Source organism: Polypterus senegalus, chromosome 3, assembly GCF_016835505.1.
Source record: "Polypterus senegalus isolate Bchr_013 chromosome 3, ASM1683550v1, whole genome shotgun sequence".
NCBI lineage: Eukaryota > Metazoa > Chordata > Cladistia > Polypteriformes > Polypteridae > Polypterus > Polypterus senegalus.
The window spans coordinates 97,415,083-97,436,614 of record NC_053156.1 but is presented as its reverse complement, the minus strand read 5'-3'; the positions used below and the strand labels follow the sequence as shown (position 1 = coordinate 97,436,614).

General features: G+C 36.0%; 1 protein-coding gene across 1 annotated transcript in view; it reads left to right on the top strand.

The window, feature by feature from the left end:
- man1a1 (mannosidase, alpha, class 1A, member 1) overlaps positions 1-21,532 on the top strand; it is a 458,739-nt gene that overhangs the window by 282,732 nt on the left and 154,475 nt on the right. The window contains exon 5 of the mRNA XM_039747655.1: positions 15,188-15,282. Coding sequence (XP_039603589.1) covers positions 15,188-15,282 — 95 coding nt within the window. The remainder of the gene's footprint in view (positions 1-15,187; positions 15,283-21,532) is intronic.

The following is a 21,532-nucleotide window of genomic DNA, read 5'->3' as shown; positions in this document are numbered from 1 at the left end:
AATAACTTGAGAAAATGTTTGCTACACTGCCACCTATTTTATCTTGGCTAACCAAAATGATAGATAGATAGATAGATAGATAGATAGATAGATAGATAGATAGATGGGAAAAAATGAAATTATTAATGAACAAACAAACTTACTTAACTTGTTTATTCCAAGAGGTAATTCATCTTTTTACAGAAGTAATATACAACCCCCCTCAAAGACGCACAAGAATTGCACAAAAAAGAGAAAACCTCAAATTTTACAGTCACAGAGAAGCATTGTAAAGGTGAATTTCCATAAATATGAAGGAGCTCCGAGATTCATAAACGAAAAGTACTAAATGCTAATGTGTCACAGAGAGGATGCACGTCATCGTTCGTAATGGGCATCAGTTTTGTCTTCAGTCCGTCCTCTACTTCTGACTTAATTACCTTGTTCGTTCGGTGAGCCACTCTTAAAGAGATGTTACAACATCACACTATTACACTACAGCTAGAAAATCACACTGGTTATCATAGCTATAGAACATGTAAATAATGTCACTACACCCAATAAAGGAACATGCTCCTCTAAGAAAATAAGAGTCTGGCCTGCCCTTTCTTATTTAGTTTTTTCTGTGTTAGTTGTTGATGTAAGGGATTTTGAGTGAAGTGGAGTTTTTAAAGAAAAAACAAAGCGGCTCAGGCTTATGGGTGTAGGTATGAGCTTTAGGAAAGTTGTGTGCTGTTCAGTAGAAAATTGAGCTGATTCCATGTTAATGTACAGGCACAGTTAACTCAGCTCATTGACACTCCATGGGTTGTTAAGTAAAACACCTGCACCCACAAATGTACAAAGACGTCTCAACAGGATAGGAAGGAGGCTGAGAAGGAAAGCAGAGGAAGAAAAGAAACATGTATTGAGAAAGAACAAAAGAAAGAATCAGGAGATAAAGCAAGTGTGGAATAGAGGAGGCAGATTGGTTTTCTGACCTTGTGAGGGAGCGGAAGAAGGGCGCTCCAGGGGTGGGCGTCTCCCACTTAATAGAACAGAAGTGCAGGAGCAATCCGTTGCTCCAGGGCTCCTCCTGGACAGAGGACAGATGGCAGGACAATGGAGGTCCAGCTCTGAGCATCTCAGTGGTGATCGACTGAGACTACTGGCACGAGAGCCAGAGAGGGGATTACGATTACTGGAATCTCAGGCCTGCTGAGAAGTCACAAGTGGGTGAGAACAGAGAGAAAAGGGAGAAAAATATGCTGATCTTACAAGAGACAATAAAAGGGGAACTTGATGTCTTTTTTATTCTTAGATTTTCAATTGTATAAGGGACGTATTTATTACTGGTTTTTATCTTCATGAGTGCCCTGATTGTTATGATTTATGAAGAACTTTGATCTGCACTTTATTTATTTATTTGGAGACTGTTTACTAAAAGTCAATCGTCAGTACCTTAGTTTTGCTGATGATGAATCATTCTCTTTGCACCAGGAAACAACATTGTCAGCTTGAGTTCAACATTTTGTGTAATCCATGCAATTAGGGGCTAATTTTAAATAAATAATTGTGCCCAAGAAGGCTGAGTGCGTCACATACATATGCGGAAGTGATGCCACCGACGGAGCAGCTCTTTGCACCCATACCCAATTAGGTAGCATAGAATAAAGGAGCCTGCATGAGGCAGAAGAGGGGGGAACAAAAAGAAGAATGGAGGTTAAAGAGAGAAGAGGAAAAACAGATCAAAAGAAAGAAAGGGAGGTTACAGGAAAGGAGGGCAAGAGTGAGAGAGAGTTGTTGCAAGATAGGAACAAGCAGGGGAACACAATAGAAGCCCCAGGGATGGAGCGAATGAAAGAGATGAAGGTTGCTCTTTGTGAGGGACTCCCACAAATGGCTGGAGATGGCAGAAGGAATCTGAGGTAGTGGAGGCTTGGCTGCTCCCCCTAGATCGCCTTGGGATGGGTGGCAGAACTGAAGGTTGTCTGCACCTGTTGGTTGATGTCTGCCCGTGCTGCGAGATCCGAAAACGATAAGTTGGACAGACATCCATTTTAAACGGATGCACCTAGGCTTTGGGGTTTATTATAATGTCTTCTGAGAGTTTTAACCTCTTTTTTACTGGATTTATTTATTGGATTTTAACCTTCACAAATACACTTGTTTTTATGGATTATTTATTTACTGACTGATAGAGCACTGCACTGTTTTTGGAACACTTTTTTTTTTTTTTTTTGGATTTTAATAAGAACACTTGTCACTTATGCACCTATCCCTTGCTGCTGTATGTGTGTCCCTATTTGGTGTGCTCATCCTTCGGGTACATTACAGCTGGTGGTGGGTTCAAGAGGCTCCCTGGACACAACAGGAGCACGAAGCCAACCCGCACCATCACAATCCCTTTGTTAATATAGTCCATTATTGAAGAATCATTGGCAAATTTCATCAGATGACATGACATTTATATTGTGTATATACAGGTATAGTCTGAGGTGTACAGAGTGAACAGAAAAGATGACAGGACAGATTGTAGTCTGCCAGATAGATTGTTCAATATCCAGGCTCCATGCATATTCCTGAGCTAAAAACCCTTAATAGGGATGGGTGGATGTTATCAAAGGCACTGAAGAAATCAAAAAATGTAATCATCACAGTTTTATCCAGATTGGAAGAAGCATTAGACAAAGAAGTCTTCAGTGTAAATGACATGGTTAATAAGTGTTTTTGTTTAAATAATTTTTTGGGAAATCGTAATATAAGCAATTTGGAGTTGGTAAGTAGGTGTTATTAGAATTATAATTAGAATTATATTATTAGAATGGTACATCCTGCCCAGGGTTTGTTTCCTGCCTTGTGCCCTGTGTTGGCTGGGATTGGCTCCAGCAGACCCCTGTGACCCCATAGTTAGGATATAGCAGGTTGGATAATGGATGGATGGATGGATCTTCTTTGTACTGTCATGCTAGTATTCAAAATCTCTGAAAGGGGTACCTTCTTCTCTAAAACACCAAAAGCCCCTACCAGAGTTGTGTGTGTGTGTGTACATGTTTTTTTTTCTCTTTTCACCATTAGTAAATGTTGGTTGTTGGTTGGTTGTAGTTATTGGCTTATCATGAAATAACCTTTTTTAATCCATCAGTTTACTTTTGGGTTCAAGAGGAAAAATGAAAATGATCTTGGCAGAATTTATAATACTTTGCTGAAGCTTTGAAATTGCCAAATTAACTTCTTTTACTTTTTAGTGAATTATTGTAACTTTGTACCATGTTTTCAGGTTTGCTTTATTGAAAACAATTTCCAGTTCACTAGTTAGCAGCCATTCTTGCATTTTTTTGTTGCTGCTTCTTTTATCACAAGTCTTTTGGTTCTGTGGTTTTCTCCCGTGTGTCGAAAAAATTACCTTTAAGTTAATTGGACACCCTAAGCTGGCTCTTTTTGAGAGAGAGAAAGTGTGTATAGAAGAGTGTTCTGTCTACTAGACTGTCATTTTATTCAGGTGGCTTCCTGCCTTGTGATAACTTTTGCCAGAATAGTCTCAAGCTCTCTGAAAAGCTTTATTGTAGTGGTACCCATTAGAACAGTAGTGGTGGAGATTGATGTGAATCTTTAATTTCTTTCTCTTATCTTTATAGACACATTACATTAATTCCCCAACCATCATTCCATATCCTAAAATAATATTAATACTTTTTTGGTCCTGCAGCACACACATAGTATTTATTTGTTATGATTCTAGGTTTTAGTGTGAATCTACTCTGAAAGTACTTTTTTGGTCTTTTCTCAGGAACACTTGTTTCTTTTCTCTGTCTTAAATATATTTAGTAACTGTAAATTGGTACTTTTTGTTTGTGGTTTGACTTTCATTTTAATCAAAATACTTTGAGAACACATAATTGATGCCTATTATTTATTGTCAGTTTCAGTTTAGAAGTGTGCTTTAATGATTTAGTAGTTACCCCCATTAAATTCTCTTTAGTAATATTGATACTTAAACATCACAAAACCTGTCTAAAGTAGTCTCACAAGAGCTTTATACGGCTTAAGCATCACCTCATTAAACTTGCATCATAACCAACACAACAACAAAACAAAATCTATCCCAGGGGATCACACAGCTTCTTCCATTCTCAGATGAATATTGCTGGCATCAGATGTATACTGTATGGTCCTAGTTTATAAACAACAAAACCAACACAACTGCTCACCTGATATATGATATAAATACCTGTGGTATATGGCAGACTGCAGATGATAAAGGTATGACTGAGTACACATTTCAGGTCTTCCCCCCAGTGTTTTAATTTCTTCCTTGGTTCACAAATTTAAAAAAATGTTTCAATTTCTGTAAATATTTTTAAGATTTGTAAACACATTCATTTGAAACTTTTTTTTTCTGAAAATCAAAATATCAGTTTCATAGGTGGTAAAATCTTTCTTTGCAGTAAACATTTTCTAAAATATTTATTTAAAACATGTTCTTGAAAAAGAGGTGCTTTTACAGTCAGTTCAGGTTTTAAGAAAATGAAATTACATTTGACTGCCTAAGTTCCTGTGAACTGATTTGTTATTGTGAGAGTGTCAAATTTGATCATTATAGTTGCTATCACTCTTTGATCATTACTGAACTTTAGCTTTGGCAGATACTTTGTTGGAATCACTGCATTGTTATTTATCAAAAAGTAATAGATGTATGTCATACTGTTACATTTTCTTAATTTTAATTAAAAAAGGTTAAGCATAAATAGAGCTCTTTTGTTAGATCATATCTGTTCCCATTTTTACCACAGACAAGTAATCATAATTGTTATTATTGTTTATTTAGCAGACAGCTTATCACCGAGGAATTTATAGCATACAAGTTCAGATACACTGCTGAGAGTCACATAGGTACTTGTAAGTGTGAATTGAACTGGTACATTGTGGTTTAAAGTCCAGTTCCCTCAGCACTACTTCACACACGTAACTTAAAGCAGCAGAGTCATCAAGCCAAGGAGTCTATATATCTTTTTACATTTATATAGTGTCACACACAAACATGGTGCCATAACCAGTTTAAACTAATTAGAAGTAAATCAGGAAAATATGCTTTACCTATGGAAATTTGTATATCCTTGTTTAGGTCTCCAGTCTGTCTTTGTGATTGAGGCATACTATACAAAAATTAATAACATACAGTAACCATAGCAATTGACCAGAGCTCCTCGGCATAAATATGACCTAAAACATCATCAGATTTTCACCCAAGTCCTAAAAATAGATAAAGAGAAACCAGTTAAACAAATGAGACAAAAATATTATACTTGATCATTTATTTATTAAGGAAAATTATCAAATATTACATATTTGTGAGTGGCAAAAGTATGTGAACCTTTGCTTTCAGTATCTGGTGTGACACCCTTTGCAGCAATAACTGCAACTAAACGTTTCCGGTAACTTTTGATCAGTCCTGCACACCGGCTTGGAGGAATTTTAGCCCATTCCTCCGTACAGAACAGCTTCAACTCTGGGATGTTGGTGGGTTTTCTCACATTAACTGCCCGCTTGAGGTCCTTCCTCAACATTTCAATTGGATTAAGGTCAGGACTTTGACTTAGCCATTCCATAACATTAACTTTATTCTTTAACCATTCTTTGGTAGAACGACTTGTGTGCTTAGGGTCGTTGTCTTGCTGCATGACCCACCTTCTCTTGAGATTCAGTTCATGGACAGATGTTTTGACATTTTCCTTTAGAACAATTCATTGTTCCATCAATGAAGGCAAGCCGTCCTGGCTCAAATGCAGCAAAACCGGCCCAAACCATGATTCTACCACCACCATGTTTCACAGATGGGATAAGGTTCTTATGCTGGAATGCAGTGTTTTCCTTTCTCCAAACATAACGCTTTTCATTTAAACCAAAAAGTTCTATTTTGGTCTAATCTGTCCACAAAACATTCTTCCAATAGCCTTCTGGTTTGTCCACGTGATCTTTAGCAAACTGAAGACGAGCAGCAATGTTTTATTTGGAGAGCAGTGGCTTTCTCCTTGCAACCCTGCCATGCGCACCATTGTTGTTCAGGGTTCTCCTGATGGTAGACTCATGAACATGAACATTAGCCAATGTGAGAGAGGCCTTCAGTTGCTTAGAAGTTACCCTGGGGTCCTTTGTGACTTCGCCGACTATTACGCCTTGCTCTTGGAGTGATCTTTGTTGGTCGACCACTCCTGGGGAGGGTAACAATGGTCTTGAATTTCCTCCATTTGTACACAATCTGTCTGACTGTGGATTGGTGGAGTCCAAACTCTTTAGAGATGGTTTTGTAACCTTTTTAAGCCTGATAAGCATCAACAACTCTTTTTCTGAGGTCCTCAGAAATTTTCTTTGTTCGTGCCATGATACACTTTCACAAACATGTGTTGTGAAGAGCAGACTTTGATTGATCCCTGTTCTTTAAATAACACAGAGTTGCCACTCCAACCTGATTGTCATCCGATTGGTTGAAAACACCTGACTCTAATTTCATCTTCAAACTAACTGCTAATCCTAGAGGTTCACAAATATGTAATATTCAATCATTTTCCTCAATAAATAAATTACCAAGTATAATATTTTTGTCTCATTTGTTTAACTGGTTTCTCTTTATCTAATTTTAGGACTTGAGTGAAAATCTGATGATGTTTTAGGTAATATTTATGCAGAAATATAGAAAATTCTAAAGGGTTCACAAACTTTCAAGCACAACTGTAAACCTTAACAACAGACAATGGTAATAAATAAAAATGGTACTTGGGTAAAAGTATTTGGCTTTCTACAGTACAAAATAACATAAAATTCCTGTATAAATATTTAACAATGCTAACTATTTCTTCTGTGCCCTGTGCTTTGTCACATGCTCATGCTCCCACTGACAGGAGTAGGTACTTAAAGAAGAAAGATACCAACAGTGATCCTTTCATAAATGTGTGGAAATTTTATTGAAAAGAAAATGTAAAAATAAACCAGAAAAAAATGGGAGTGCTTGGCCAGATAATGCACTTTTTAAATGAATAAACATAAAAGACCACAGCATTTTGATGGAAAATAATAATAAAAATAACTTGATATCATATATTGAACCTTATCATTACAATCAACTCAAGGTGCTTTCCACAGATTAATAAAAAAAAACAGTAAAGATATACCATAATTACTTGGATGTTATCATTAATTAATATTATGATAGTTTCTAATAAATGTAGGTATACAAATAGAAAATCAACCTGGGCATTGTTAAACAGAATGTAAATACTAAAGTGCAAAACAAACTCTTATCAGAAACAGGTTCATATTGATTTTTTAATTAAATGCCTTATACATAAAGATGGCAATAGAACAACGAGATATAATTTACATTTATATAAAATACTTAATAATAATGTATGTATAATGTATATATGTATGTGTATATATATATATATATATATATATATGTATATATATGTACTGTATATATATATGTATGTATATATGTATATATATTTATATACACACAGAGTATATCTACATTTCACTTAGGAATGTGCACATGGAAATGCATTAAGTAGTGACAGTTTGATGTTATTAAATTCACTTTTAAGGTTAATTAAAGATGTAGATGGAGTTCTTGTACCCAGAGGAGAGGAAAACAAAAAACTCCTAAAATTTGGGCAATAGGAGAAAAATAAACCACTTGAGAGCCATGGTCAGAAGACAAAAGTGAGCAAATCAAATAGTTAAGTCTGATGGTAATCAGTCTCTGCATTACAGAAGTCAGAATGACTTAATCCAGCTGGTCCACTGGGAACAGTTGATACAGTCACCAATAAAGGTTTGCAAGGCCTCCTAATTTACTCCAGTACCCCAAGTGACTGTAGAATAAAGTGCTTTGAGCTGGTGTGGGTGGAGCATAGTGCCACCACACAGGATGAGAGACAGACATTTAAAAAAAAAAAAAAGCAAAGACAGCAATGCATTAATGCTGGTACTGGTATTTATACATCATAGAGGTAAACTTATCATCAGATCAATATGTTATGTTTTAATTACTGGAAAGCCACACTAAAAACTTTTTTAGGTTTTGAGAAGTTGTTTAAAATGTTGCACAGATTTAGCCAGGCATACAGGTATTGGAAAATTATTCCAAATTACATGTGCATAAAAACATAAACCACCTCACCAACTCTTTTATGCTTAGATCTTGGAATAACAAGCAAAGCAGTATTTAAAGATCTAAGTTTGCGATTCGGTAGATAAAGAAACAGGCATTCAGAAATGTAGGGAGGGACAACATTGTGTAGAGCCTTGTATACCAGTTGATGCGTTTTAAAATCAATTCTAAAGAATACAGGCAGCCAATGTAAAGATACTAATATTGGAAATACAAGCTGTCATTTTTTTTTTGTTAAAATTCTTGCTGCTGCTTTCTGGATAAGCTGTAGCTGATTCACATCTTTCTTGGGTAGTCTTGATAGGAGAGCATTGCAGTAAACTGGTTGGCTAAATGCAAATGCATGTATTCATTTTTCAGCATCATTAAATATTATAAGAGATCGCACCCTTGCAATGTTTCTCAGATGGAAGAAAGCAGTCTTGGTAATATTATTAATATGCAATCTGAAATTAAGGTCAGAATCAATAATAATACATAAATGCCTAAACAATCAGTGGGTTCTGTTATTTTTGCTTCAGGCTGCTCAACTTTTAATGGCTATGTTTTGAGTATGTATATTCAGGAACAGTTTATTACAAGGAGTACATATATGCTGTTAGTGTCCATGTTAGACAGAGACACAAACTCGTTTATTTGTCTAGCCCAGTGCTCAAAATAAACTGTATACCAGTCAGTTATTTTAAGTGAGAAAAGATGAAGTCACTTTGATGAATGCCTCGCAGGGCTTAAATTTAGGTGTGGCATTGCAGAAATCACGACTGTTATTTAAAAACCTTGGTTAAAATTAATAAAGGAGGAAAATCTTGTAGCTTAAGAGGAAAGGATTCAATTACCGCACTTTTATACTGTTATGGAATTTTCTTCAGAAGTAAAAATGTATGATTTATGTGTGTTTTGAAAGTATGATGATGTGACCAACCATCTATAAATTGTAATCATTTTAATTTGTAGTGCCTCAAATTAGAAATGACAGCAAGATTAGTTGCTTTTTAATTCATCCATTTAAATAGCCTTCATAAAAGAACAGAGGCTTCAGATCCATCCATTTGCCAAAGCAAATACACAAATGGAGACTGAGATGTGCTGATTTCATCGTTACAAGTTGAATTGGAAGAACTGCTGAACATTTTTGTGCTGAGCCTTAATTAAAATGCATATTTTACTCCTAAAGGCTTTTATTTTTGGTTGCTGCTAAGGAACTTTGCAGAAAATTTTAATGCTTATTCCCTTTAGGTTTTTTTTTTTCTTTCTCACTCACAGGAGCAAAAATAGTTGAGCGATTTGGGCAGGCTTTTGGAAAGTTACTTATTTTTGTTACTTGTATTCAAAACTAGTGTCCGTGAAGCAAAAAAAAAAAGTGGTACCTGAAAGCTGCAAGTCCATAAGTAAACAACTGGTGTTGTAGAGTTAAATAGTTTAAAGTAACAATTTTTTTTTTTTATTAGGAAGAAGCTGAGTCAAACAAAGAATAATTAGATAGAGCACCATTTAGCACTCGAAAATGAACGCATTTGTGCTAGTAGAAACCGAGGGCATCAACATTTGTTCCTTGGGAAGAAACTATTTTAAATACAGTATTGGTAGATGCAGGTTTCGTGCTGATTGGTTCATGTATCGGTTCCTAATTAGTCTTCTGTCCTGCAATCTGCTCCTATGTCTTTCAATATTCCTAGCAGTTTTACCCAATTTACTTGTTAAAATGCTTTATCCAGATCCACAAAACAGACATACTGTATTATACTATAGACTTCTTTCACTCAGCATCCTCAGTACTTCGATAGCATCCACCATATAGCTTTCTGCCATTGTTTCTAATCTTCTTGCTAACAACTTTAACATTACCTTATCATTTTGATGCATGTGATGATAAGGTTATTGTTCTATACTCTTCACAATTTGTTGCATTTGTCTTTTTAGTATTGGTATTGACACTGCTTCTCTGAATTACTTTGACTATTCTTCGTTTTGATAAATTTTCTTGTACAATTTTTTATGACAGACACATATCCTTTTATTAAGGAGGATCAAACAGTTCCCCATTATATTCTTTCCATCCGTCCTTCACTTTGTATGGTTGTGTTAGTGCCTCTTGATTTTTATTGTTGTACTATTATATTGCATCTTATTGCTAATTGCTTAATGAAGTATTTTGTACTGTTCATCCCATCATTTATTGTTTAATCTGTGATTGTTGTCAGTTTATTTTTTGCTCACTTAGGATTCCTCACACCTTATTCTTTTCTACAGTTCCTCCATTTTTTCTTTCATCCATCTCTTATCACATCCTCTGTCATACATAGTTTCTTAATTTATTCCTCTTAATTTTACATATGTCATTCGATCCACTTGTAATTGTTGTTTTTATTCAGTTCCATTTCTCATCACACCTATCCTCTTGGTTGACTCTTTTATCTTTCAGGTATTTATCACCCTCTGACTGGAATTTCTCCGGCATTTCTTCTTTCAGCTTCTCCAGGTCCCTTCTCTCCAGTTTTTATTTACTTTAATTTTCTTGAGTGTTAATCAAACCTTTATTACGACTAGATTATGGTCCATATCTGCCTCTGCTCCTGATAGAGTACAAGCATTCTATATACTATTTAAATAACAATATCCTACCAAAATGTAGTTAATCTGAACTCTTCCTGTGTCTCTAAGCTTTTTCCATGTGTATCTTCTTTTTTGATGCTTAAACCATGTATTGGCATCCATTAATTTATGTCCTGTACAGAAATCAACTAGCCTATCTCCCTTTTCATTCCTTCTTCCTGGTCCAAAAGAGCCTACCTTCTTTCCTTCTTGGCCCTCTCCTACTATAGCATTCCAATCTCCTATTATAATTTTTTAAGTATTTTCCTTTTTGTTTTTCAAAATACAACCTATCTTGTTGTGTATCTTTTCTACTTCTTGTCCTGTTGTTGGCGTATGTACTTGTATAGCAATAATGTCGATTGGTTCTCCTTTAAGCTTCAGCTCGTCTTTACTCCTATTGCTCTATCTTAATACTGCTTTTAACTGCTGTACCCTCCTGTAATACATACACTCATCTTTGTGGCTCTTCTCTTTCTGCATTTATCATTTTTTTAATCTTCACTTCCGAAATCTCCATTTCCTTGACATCAAGTTTTACACGGCCCCAAGATATTGAAATTTGTTTACATTTCTCTTTTGAAGTTTTCTCATTTCCCTGCTTTTAGTAATGTTCTAACGTTCCAAATTCCTGTTTTTATTGGTTCTGTTTTTCTTTCACAATGATTCTTCTTATTTATGACCTGGGAGTCCTTACCTGTTCTCCTGCCAGACCTGATACCTTTCAGTTGTATTTCGGAGCACTTGTTAATGTCATACCCCAGTTCCCTTTTATATAGCGATCATATTCTTGGAAAAAATAGTTAAGGTTGTTTTCATGTTACCTTCCTCACTAGTTCTCCTAGATGGACTACCCTACCAGGTTAAGCAAGTTCCACCTACCCCAGTTTAAAATCAGTGTTTTCCTTCTCCTTGGTATATATTGGTTCATATTACCTCATTCATCCATCACCTTGGGGGACAAACCTTATCTGCTGTCATACCCCATCACAAGATATAAAGGACTATAATGTACATAATAATATTTTATTACTTATTAAATATAAGTATTTTTAAAGCTTAAATAATTGGCTAAATTTTATATATCAATGGCCATAAGAAAGTATGTTTCTGAATAGAGAGAAAATACTTTTTCCAAGCATGTTTTGATTTTTTCATGCATGTGTTTTCTAGGTTGGAAATAGTTAAAGTCACTGGTTGCAACAGCCAAAACCAGTCTAATGTTCAATCACTGTCTTTACTTTTAATTTCAACAGTAGTATTGTTTATGATGCACTTGCATTTGAATGAATTTGATTAGTGCAATTACTTAAGGGTTTCTGTGATGCACGGGCATAAAATAACCTATTTTTGCTTTACAAAGCAGCATCTGTGAAGATATTCATTATGGGTTTAATCAACATTCATGAATACAAAATATATTTTATGGAGTTCCTATAAGAATGATCTGAAAAAGAAATCTAAGGCTGGAAGCAGGGTCCTGACAAGAACTATTTTTAATCACATTTTTACATTTTTATTTTTATTTTGTTCAACAGATTTTCTATATAATTAGTTTTAAAAAGCACACAAATATCAATATAATATTGCTGTGGTGTATAGTTTACCATTCACGAAATTCAGTACATTTTTTCTCAGTTTGAAGAGAATAATTTAAGAACTGTTACAAAGCCAATTTACTTAAAAAAAATAAATAAATAAATACATACACATTTGTGAAATCCAAAAGTCAATAAGTGAATTAAGGCTCTGTTTTTAGTTCTGGTATTTTAACATCTCCAATGACCTGGGTATGATTCCCTTCTTAGTTACTGTATATATACAGTTTGCAAATTCTTCCTGTTTTTGTACAAGTTTTGTGAGTTCTGTAATGGATTAATACAGAGATACGTGAGCTAATTTATATAATATTGTACAAATGTGTATAATATTGTGCAAGTGGTGTAATAATTATGGTAATAGTGTAAGAATAATTTTCCTGTTTACCTGATACATAGCAAATTGCATATACATTTTTACAGTGGTGCCTGAATTATATGTAAAGCAATAATAGAGTCTGTTAAGAAATTTATGTGCATGTATCTTAAGTGCAAATACCTCACAGCGATTTACAATTTTTCAAACTGATTTACATACCCTGAATACTTTTATACCAAATATAAAGAGTTTATTTTTTTATTGTGACATGCTGCATTAATGTTATTCTTTTTAATTACCTTACAACACTTGCTCTAAGCTCTTTTACAAGACTACTGTCTCTTGTTTAGTAAACATCAATAAATAAACACAACAAGCTAAAATCAAACAATTACAGTGTAGGTATCACAGTATACACTTAAACTGTTCTCACAAATTAGGTAGCTTGCTCTGCCCAACTCCCATACAAGCACCCACATATCATTCCCCAACTTGTGGAATGCAGTTTCATCTTCTACATTTTATCAACTTTCACATTTACTTGTGCTAGTTTTCCAGTCCATCTACAGTAGGTTCAGTATTGGCTTGGAACAAATTACAATAACCATAATTTTTTGTGTTATAGCTTGTGGAACGTCTGATTTATGATAAATTCAATTTTAGATTATTTTTTATCATTTAAGATATGTTAATGTTTTGTGTACAGGCTCCTTTCACTGTTATAAATACTGAAACAGATCTGTACAGATGGATTCAGTGGTTTTAATACTCTGGGTCTGTCCTAGGAAGTACATAGGAAGTTCTCCACACTTCCTTCAGGTTTGAGATTAAGCCAGGGGTTTTCTAGTTTTATAGTACTTTTTAGTTTGATTTTTAATGTAGTTTTTCATCATTTTTATTAGTTTGAGTTTTTATTTAGTTTTAGTTTTTCACTATTTTCTAGTTTGTTTTTCATTCTTTTTTAGTTAGTTTTTAATTTTGGTTTCATTTATTATTTTAGTTTTACACACTAGAAAATTTCCAAAAATACAAATATCTTCATAGTTGTCAAATTGTATTTCATTCACTTGCATACCAGTCAACCTCATAATTTTACCATCTGTAATAGAGCACTATTTTATAATGATAACAAGATAGTTCAAGGCTTTCAGTATAATCAAAAAATGCAAGCAGTAAATAACTAGTATGCGCTGTTGTCACTTGGTACTTTAACCTTTATACAAATAACTATTTAATCTCAAAACACTTCCATTCTCATTTGCATGATTTCTCTTACAAGCAGTAAAATGGTCACATACCAGAAATAATCTGTTGACGTATGCTTGTGTGTAAAGTAGGGTTATTTTTTAATATTTGTTTCTAAACGGTTCATACTAGTAAGCAACTGAGCAAGCACTGGTGCTTTTGAATCCTGGATATCTGAAAAAAGTGGGCAACATTAAGGAGACAGTAATGGCAACCTCTGTAGTGAATACACGAGTAGGTTATATTAAAATGCAGGAAAGCAAAATAATAAAAGACATCAACACTTAATACCTACCTCAGCTTATACTACTTGTATGTAAAGAGCTTTCAATTAATTATATTGCATCATGTATTAAATGCATCTGGATTTCATCCAAGTACAAGTACTCTTTTCTAGTAACTTCTTCAGGGCTAGTAGCCAGTGCCATTCCTTACTGTTTGATATGACACGTGACCATTCCAACATGTTTAAAATAAAAATAAATACAAAGTGAAGAAAAATAAAGCTGTTTTAAGAATTCAGAATTTGCAGTTGTGTAAATGTATCTATTGAACACCTTCAGATCAGATTTGCTTTTACTGTCCACTAAGAAACAGCTGAGACAGAGCCCAATCTTTTTTATGACATTTTATGAAGTAATCTTTTTTCATTTTGTTGATTTTAGTGAAATTTGATTTGTATGTTTTTGCAAATGAAGCAGATTATAATTTTAAGGCAGAAATTCTGTTTCTTCATAATGTAAACATTTTTAAGATAGACAGACAGTAGGTAAGGAGTTGGTTGGCTTACAGGCTTACTCCTATGCATCTGAAACAGATTGTTTTCCAGCAAGGAAGCTTTTGTAATATGTATAAACTTGAGAGCTTAGACAAAGTGTACTTGTGTTAAATGTATTCACTGGTGGAGTTAGGGAGCAGTCTTTCTTTCTCCCTGCGCTATATTTTCAGTGACAGAAAAAATATTTTTGTCCTAAATGCATTTGTCATATTTATTTTGTACTTTAGATGTAATACAGGAAACTTAGGCATCCAATTATTTGTTAAAAATCTCTTTATATTCTTCCAAAATGAGTAACCATGACTTTATTTTGCTTCTTCTGTATCTGTTTACTTATGCAAACATTTCACTCAAAACTTAATTGTCAAAACATAAGCAATCTTGGTATTTGGTGTACAAAATATGTTATTTTTGACAATGGATTTTAGTGCAATAAGGTAATATCCACATGTAAAAATAGACCTGATCTGTTAAAAATGCCCACTGCTGAAGTACTCATCTGTGATTATATTGTTCTTCACTAGGTATTCAGGAAAAAAGCGGTGGAACTAGGAGAAAAGCTCTTGCCGGCCTTCAACACACCAACAGGAGTCCCTTGGGCTTTGCTGAATATAAAAAGGTATCGCTGTTCTTTTTACTTTTATTTAAGCATCTGACTATTTGGACATTTGCTTGTTAAGTCGTTTTATGTTATGTCCATGAAAAACCCCTTCATTACCATTTTAAGGAGTTGCATACTGAAGCTGATAAAGCTTTGTGCACCTAAGGAACTTGGTAACTTGCTTTGCTCTATGTCAGAGATTAAAGAGCCTTTTTTTGGCTTTCCAGATCTTTGATGTGGTTTGAAGTAAATACTCTTTAGTGTCATTTAGTTTCTCTGCAAGCTGTAAACTAGTGACTTATAATGATACTTAAGCCCACCTCACTGTTTACTGATGTTAGCTGTAATTACAACAGTGAAGACTACAAGTATAAATTTATGCTGTGTGAAACTATCTGCCATACCTTTTTCTAACACATACATTTTTCAAGTTTGGTTTTTTTTTTAATTATTTGCCAGTTGAGAGTTGTTTTTTGCAGGGAATTGAAAACAGGGAACCTTTTTTGTTTGCTTTTAAGATAGCCACACTGCTAGTTCACAAAAGTTCTTTCCACTAGAGCAGAGGCTAAAGTGGTTTTGCCTTCAGCTACATTTATTATATGCTCATATAGGCTGAAGGCTATGAATTGAGTCACACCTCTGCAAGCCTTTGGCCCATAATCTGAGGCATTGCACAAGTTTTATAGCGATCAATGAAGGGTACCAGTTTCACTGGTGGTGTTCCTCTTAATCTGAGGGATTCTTCCCAGTACACATGACAGTCCCGTTATAACTCAGAAATCATAAGCAATATCTCATTATCACTCAGGGTTTAGGTGCCATAGTATTTTTAGGCTTCACAAAACATTTGAATTGGCCTCTATCAAGTTCATTAAGTTGTTTGTATAACTGATAAATGTGTCATTGCTACATGAGGTTCTGCTCATCTGTGCCAATTGTTATTTCTATCTGTAGTCCTTTTTTATCATTATTATCATTTTTATTATTTTGGAAGAATGCACTAAAAACCCTGGTTTTCTTTTGTAGTGTTATCTCTTTCCTTGCCTACCACAGGCAGTGATGGATCTTTTTTGGAAAGGGTTAAAGTGTTTGTTATAAAGGATGTTTACTTTTGTATAATATGTATAGAAAAGAACAGTTTAAAATAATATGTGGAGATTTATTAGAAAAAGTGTTATACTGTATAAATGATAGTTTTGATGGACTGGTACTACATCATTGCTTGTTTTTTTTTCTTTGCACCCAATGCTGGAGGAAGAGACAATGGCTCCCAGCTACTTTAAATTGGACTCCTAGTGTTTGAGAATGTTATTTTATATATAAATTACTGTATTTCTGGGAACTTTGGCTTTCATTTTTAAGGTTGAAAAATCTGGGAACTTGTGCGTAGTGTATTATGAGTCAATAGCGCCTGTGGCCCCGATCGCCTACAATAATTAGATGGGTATATGTTGAAACTGCAATTAAAATCTTGGGATTCTATCTGCTTTAGCACTGTGCTGAAATACTTCTACAGTTTTCTTCTTCAAAAAAAATCTGATGACACTATTTTTTTGTACTTAGTAGATGTTCAGAACGAGACTAGTATGTATATAAATTATTAATGTAGGTCCTGCAAGCAAATTCACTTAGTAACTTGCTTCATGTAGATGATAGTGAAAAGAAATTTATGGGTTTCGGGCTAAGGACTAAGATAAAATAAAGAGTGGCTTTATGTATACAAAGACGCAATGTATTTCTTTTATGCACTGTATTTTTAACTGTATTGTGTAGCTGCCTTATCCAGCAGTATGGCACATTAGGCAATCTTCCATTAATGACCATGTATATGCTGTTTTATCTCATGTAGGTACCAGTTCTTTTTCTTTCAAAGAAATAGTGAAACCACTAATATAGTCACTAATTACTGCCACTGAACTCTTTGCCATGTTACTACAAACACTCTTTTCCCAGCAAGTGAGAGGATTGTTTGAGGAATGAGTTGCGATTTGTTGTGGCTTTCAGTTGATTGTACATCAAATAAGATTGCAGCCGACAGTAAAAGATGAGAAACTATCACCAATTCTGGGAGATATATATATATATATATTAATTCAGTATTCCAGCTGTGCGAAAATCATCACTATGTGCAATAATGAATGATTCTTCAATGAAACACTCTTTTTACATGAAATACTATTCTATTGTGTCTCTTTCTAGAATTTCATTGCCATATGTCAGTGTTCAAAGCTTTTATTGATGCATATTCTCACTAGAGTTGTTAAACTTCATTCATAGGCATGTGTCTTCTTTAGTTAGTGTATCAGATTAGCGGAGTATCCATCCATCTATCCATCCATCCTCTTCCGCTTATCCAAGATCAGGTAGTGGGGGCAGTAGCTTGAGCAGAGTTGCCCAGACTTCCCTCTCCCCGCCCACTTCTTCTAGCCCTTTCGGGGGAATCCCGAGGCATTTCCAGGCCAGCCGGGAGACATAGTCCCTCCAGCATGTCCTGGGGCCTCCTCCCGGTTAGACATACCCGGAACACCTCACCAGGGAGGCGTCCAGGAGGCATCCTGATCAGATGCCCGAGCCACCTCATCTGACTCCTCTCGATGCAGAGGAGCAGCGGCTCTACTCTGAGCAACTCCCGGATGACTGAGCTTCTCACCCTGTCTTTAAGGAAAAGCCCAGTCACCCTGCAGAGGAAACTCATTGCAGCCTCTTGTATTTGCGATCTTGTTCTTTCGGTCACTACCCATAGCTCATGACCATAGGTGAGAATAGGAACATAGACAGACTGGTAAATTGAGTGCTTTGCCTTATGGCTGAGCTCCTTTTTCACCACGACAGACCGATGCAGAGCCTGCATCACTGCGGACGCTTCACCGATCTGCCTGTCAATTTCCCGCTCCATTCTTCTCTCACTTGTGAACAAGACCCGAGATATTTGTACTCCTCCAATGGGGGCAGGATCTCGCTCCCAACCCTGAGAGGGCACGCCGTCCTTTTCCGGCTGAGGACCATGGTCTCGGATTTGGAGGTGCTGATTCCCAACCCAGCCGCTTCCCAGTCTGCTGCAAACCGATCCAGAGAGAACTGAAGATCAAGGCCTGATGAAGCAAACACGACAACATCATCTGCAAAAAGCAGTGACCCAATCCTGAGTCCACCAAACCGGACCCCTTCAACACCCTGGCTGTGCCTAGAAATTCTGTCCATAAAAATTATGAACAGAATTGGTGACAAAGGGCAGCCCTAGTGGAGTCCAATTCTCACTGAAAATGGGTTCGACTTACTGCCGGCAATGCAGACCAAGCTCTGACACCAGTTGTACAGGGACCGAATAGCCCTTATCAGGGGGGGCAGTAACCCCCACGGGATTCCCCAAGGGACACGGTCGAACGCTTTTTCCAAGTCCACAAAACAAATGTAGACTGGTTCGAAAACTCCCATGCACCCTCCAGGACCCTGCTAAGGGTGTAGAGCTGGTCCACTGTTCCGCGACCAGGATGAAAACCACACTGTTCCTCCTGAATCCAAGGTTCGACTATCTGATGGACCCTCCTCTCCAGGACCCCCAAATAGACTTTTCCAGGGAGGCTGAGAAGTGTGATCCCTCTGTAGTTGGAACACACCCTCCAGTCCCCCTACTTAAGGAGGGCGACCACCACCCCAGTCTGCCAATCCAGAGGCACTGTCCCCAATGTCCATGCGATGTTGCAGAGGCGTGTCAACCAAGACAGTCCTATAACATCCAGAGCCTTAAGGAACTCCGGGCGTATCTCATCCCCGGGGCCCTGCCACCAAGGAGTTTTTTTGACCACCTCGGTGACCTCAGTCCCAGAAATGGGGGAGTCCACCTCCGAGTCCCCAGGCTCTGCTGGCTCTGGAAGGCATATTAGTGGGATTGAGGAGGTCTTGGCAGTCCAAATTTTTTGTTCTTCATAGGAGGTTTGTTGAACCGCTTTTTGTCTCATCCCTCACCTAGGACCAGTTTGCCTTGGGTGGCCCTACCAGGGGCATAAAGGCCTGGACAACAGAGCTCCTAGGATCATTGGGACACACAAACCCCTCCACCACGATAAAGTTGCAGTTCGAGAAGGGGAGTAGCAGAGTATGCTTTATATTGTTCACCTTGAGTAATTATATAAATGTTGTGCATGCTTCAGGTTTAAAAAGTATGTTTGACTTAAATAAACTTTACAGTTTGTAGAGAAAAAAAATGCTGCTGATTAAATTGGCAGTAAAAGATGTGTAGCAAATACCCGATTTTGTGTTGTTTCCACTGCAACTAACAAGTAGGAAATTATTTTTCATCTCAAAATGTACTTCAAATAATATTCTGACCATGAAAAATACTTTTGTCATAAAACAAACATAATTTAAAAACAGCATGTTTTTTTTCAAAAGGGGCAATTATCATTGAATCTGATATCTCACGGAAATGGTTTGTGGCAGAGAAATTCCAGTTTCAGGAATTGATTCAACACACCTAAATTTAGCTTTTTTTGGTTTGGGAGGATTTGGGTTCAGACCTTTGTAATTATTTATAGTATCTCATCTGAGTGACACTGGTATCGATTTAATTTTCGGCAAATTGCTGAAAAGTTTCTGTATAAACTGATGACTCGAGTGACCACACATTTAGTTAAGTGAAGTGAACATTTTGTTTTTTTCCCTTAATATTTTTTACCTTGGCCAATTAGTTTAATTTTATGTTAATTTTCAGCTGTTATAAATGGAGACATGGTGTTAAGTGGCCTTGCCTTCACCCTGCCTGGATTGTATTGATTTTCTTAAAGAAAAGCTCAAGTGACACTCGAGTGTCTGGAGTGACACTGGACATCAGTGGTACAGACATTGTGCGTTTTCACATGTTGGCTTTCAAGTAGGCAATGTACTTGACTGTGTGGTGCCCTTTTAAATGGCTGACTAAAGTACCTGATTGTTAATATCTTTTGTTTTTTGTGTTGTTCATTTCAGTCTGTAGGCCATGTGAAAATTGTATTTTCCTGACAGGGTCAAAAATGATCTATTTTACTATTGACATTTTTCTGTGGGAAAATGTAGTACTATCAACTCTGGCAATATAAGTAAATTAAATGTGGTTCAGACAGTGGATAGATAGGGGCTGTAAAATATATTCTGGTTAAAGCTCATCTCTTTTGCACTATATCATTAAATTAAGTCATGCTTTTATCATGTTTTAAGTGACACACACTTAGGTTTTGATTATATGCATAAATATTCTAAAGCAGGATTTCTCCAATTTGGTTTTTACAACACTGGACCAAATACTGTTCTCTGCAATGCTGATTTTTCTCCAACAAAAAAGGTGACATGTCCTGGTTTTAGATTTTTTCATTCTTTGTTCTATTTAATCTATTTGTCCATTTTTTAGTTGACATAGGCACTATAGGGTGGAGCACAAGGTGAGACTACACTCTGTTACTGGGCACTGTTCTATATGCAACCATATTAATTTGCAGTAGAACTACTAACGACAAAATGTAGACATGGAGTGTATAATGTGTGAAGACTAAAGTCCAAACATCAAATCAGCACTTTCACAAAGGATTTAAGTATAACAGAACAAATGCGCTTCCACCCCCCTCCCCCCATACATACATTTACAGCGCAGTTACAGACTCAAATTAAATGTATATTTTTATTGTATAATAGTAACAATAAGAACAACTCACTACTCAAAACGTTTATTTTGGGACATGTTAAGACTCAAAGCCAGGACCTTGAGAATAGGAGTCAGCAGCTCTAACCACTGTAGTACCCAAGAAATCGGGATAGTAAGCAACACTAACCTGATTTCTTTTTCTTCGGTTATAGTCTTGGAGGTTTGGGGTGGGGGGGGGGCCCGCATTTGTTCTGTTATACTTGTATCTTATGTGAAAGTGCTTATCTGATATTTGGACTTCAGTCTTCACACATTATATACTTCATGTCTACATTTTGTTGTTAGTATTAAAGCATGGAAAAAGTTTGTCTTTTAGGTATATGTTCAACATTTCCTGTCACACGTGAAATGCATGTATTTCAAATAACGATATATTTTTTAGCCTAAGTACCCGACTCCCCGATAAACAAGGCTTCAGTTGGGAGGGGTTTTTGCAGTTTCTCCAGTGGTTTTGGTATAGCAGGCTGCTTGCTGCTTGGGATTTTCGACACATTTACAAGACAAATGATGCAGATTGGAGACGTGCTAATGGATTTAAGTTGGGCCTGATTTACGAGTTTTCTTGTAAGCTTTTGTAATTCTTGTGTTAAATAC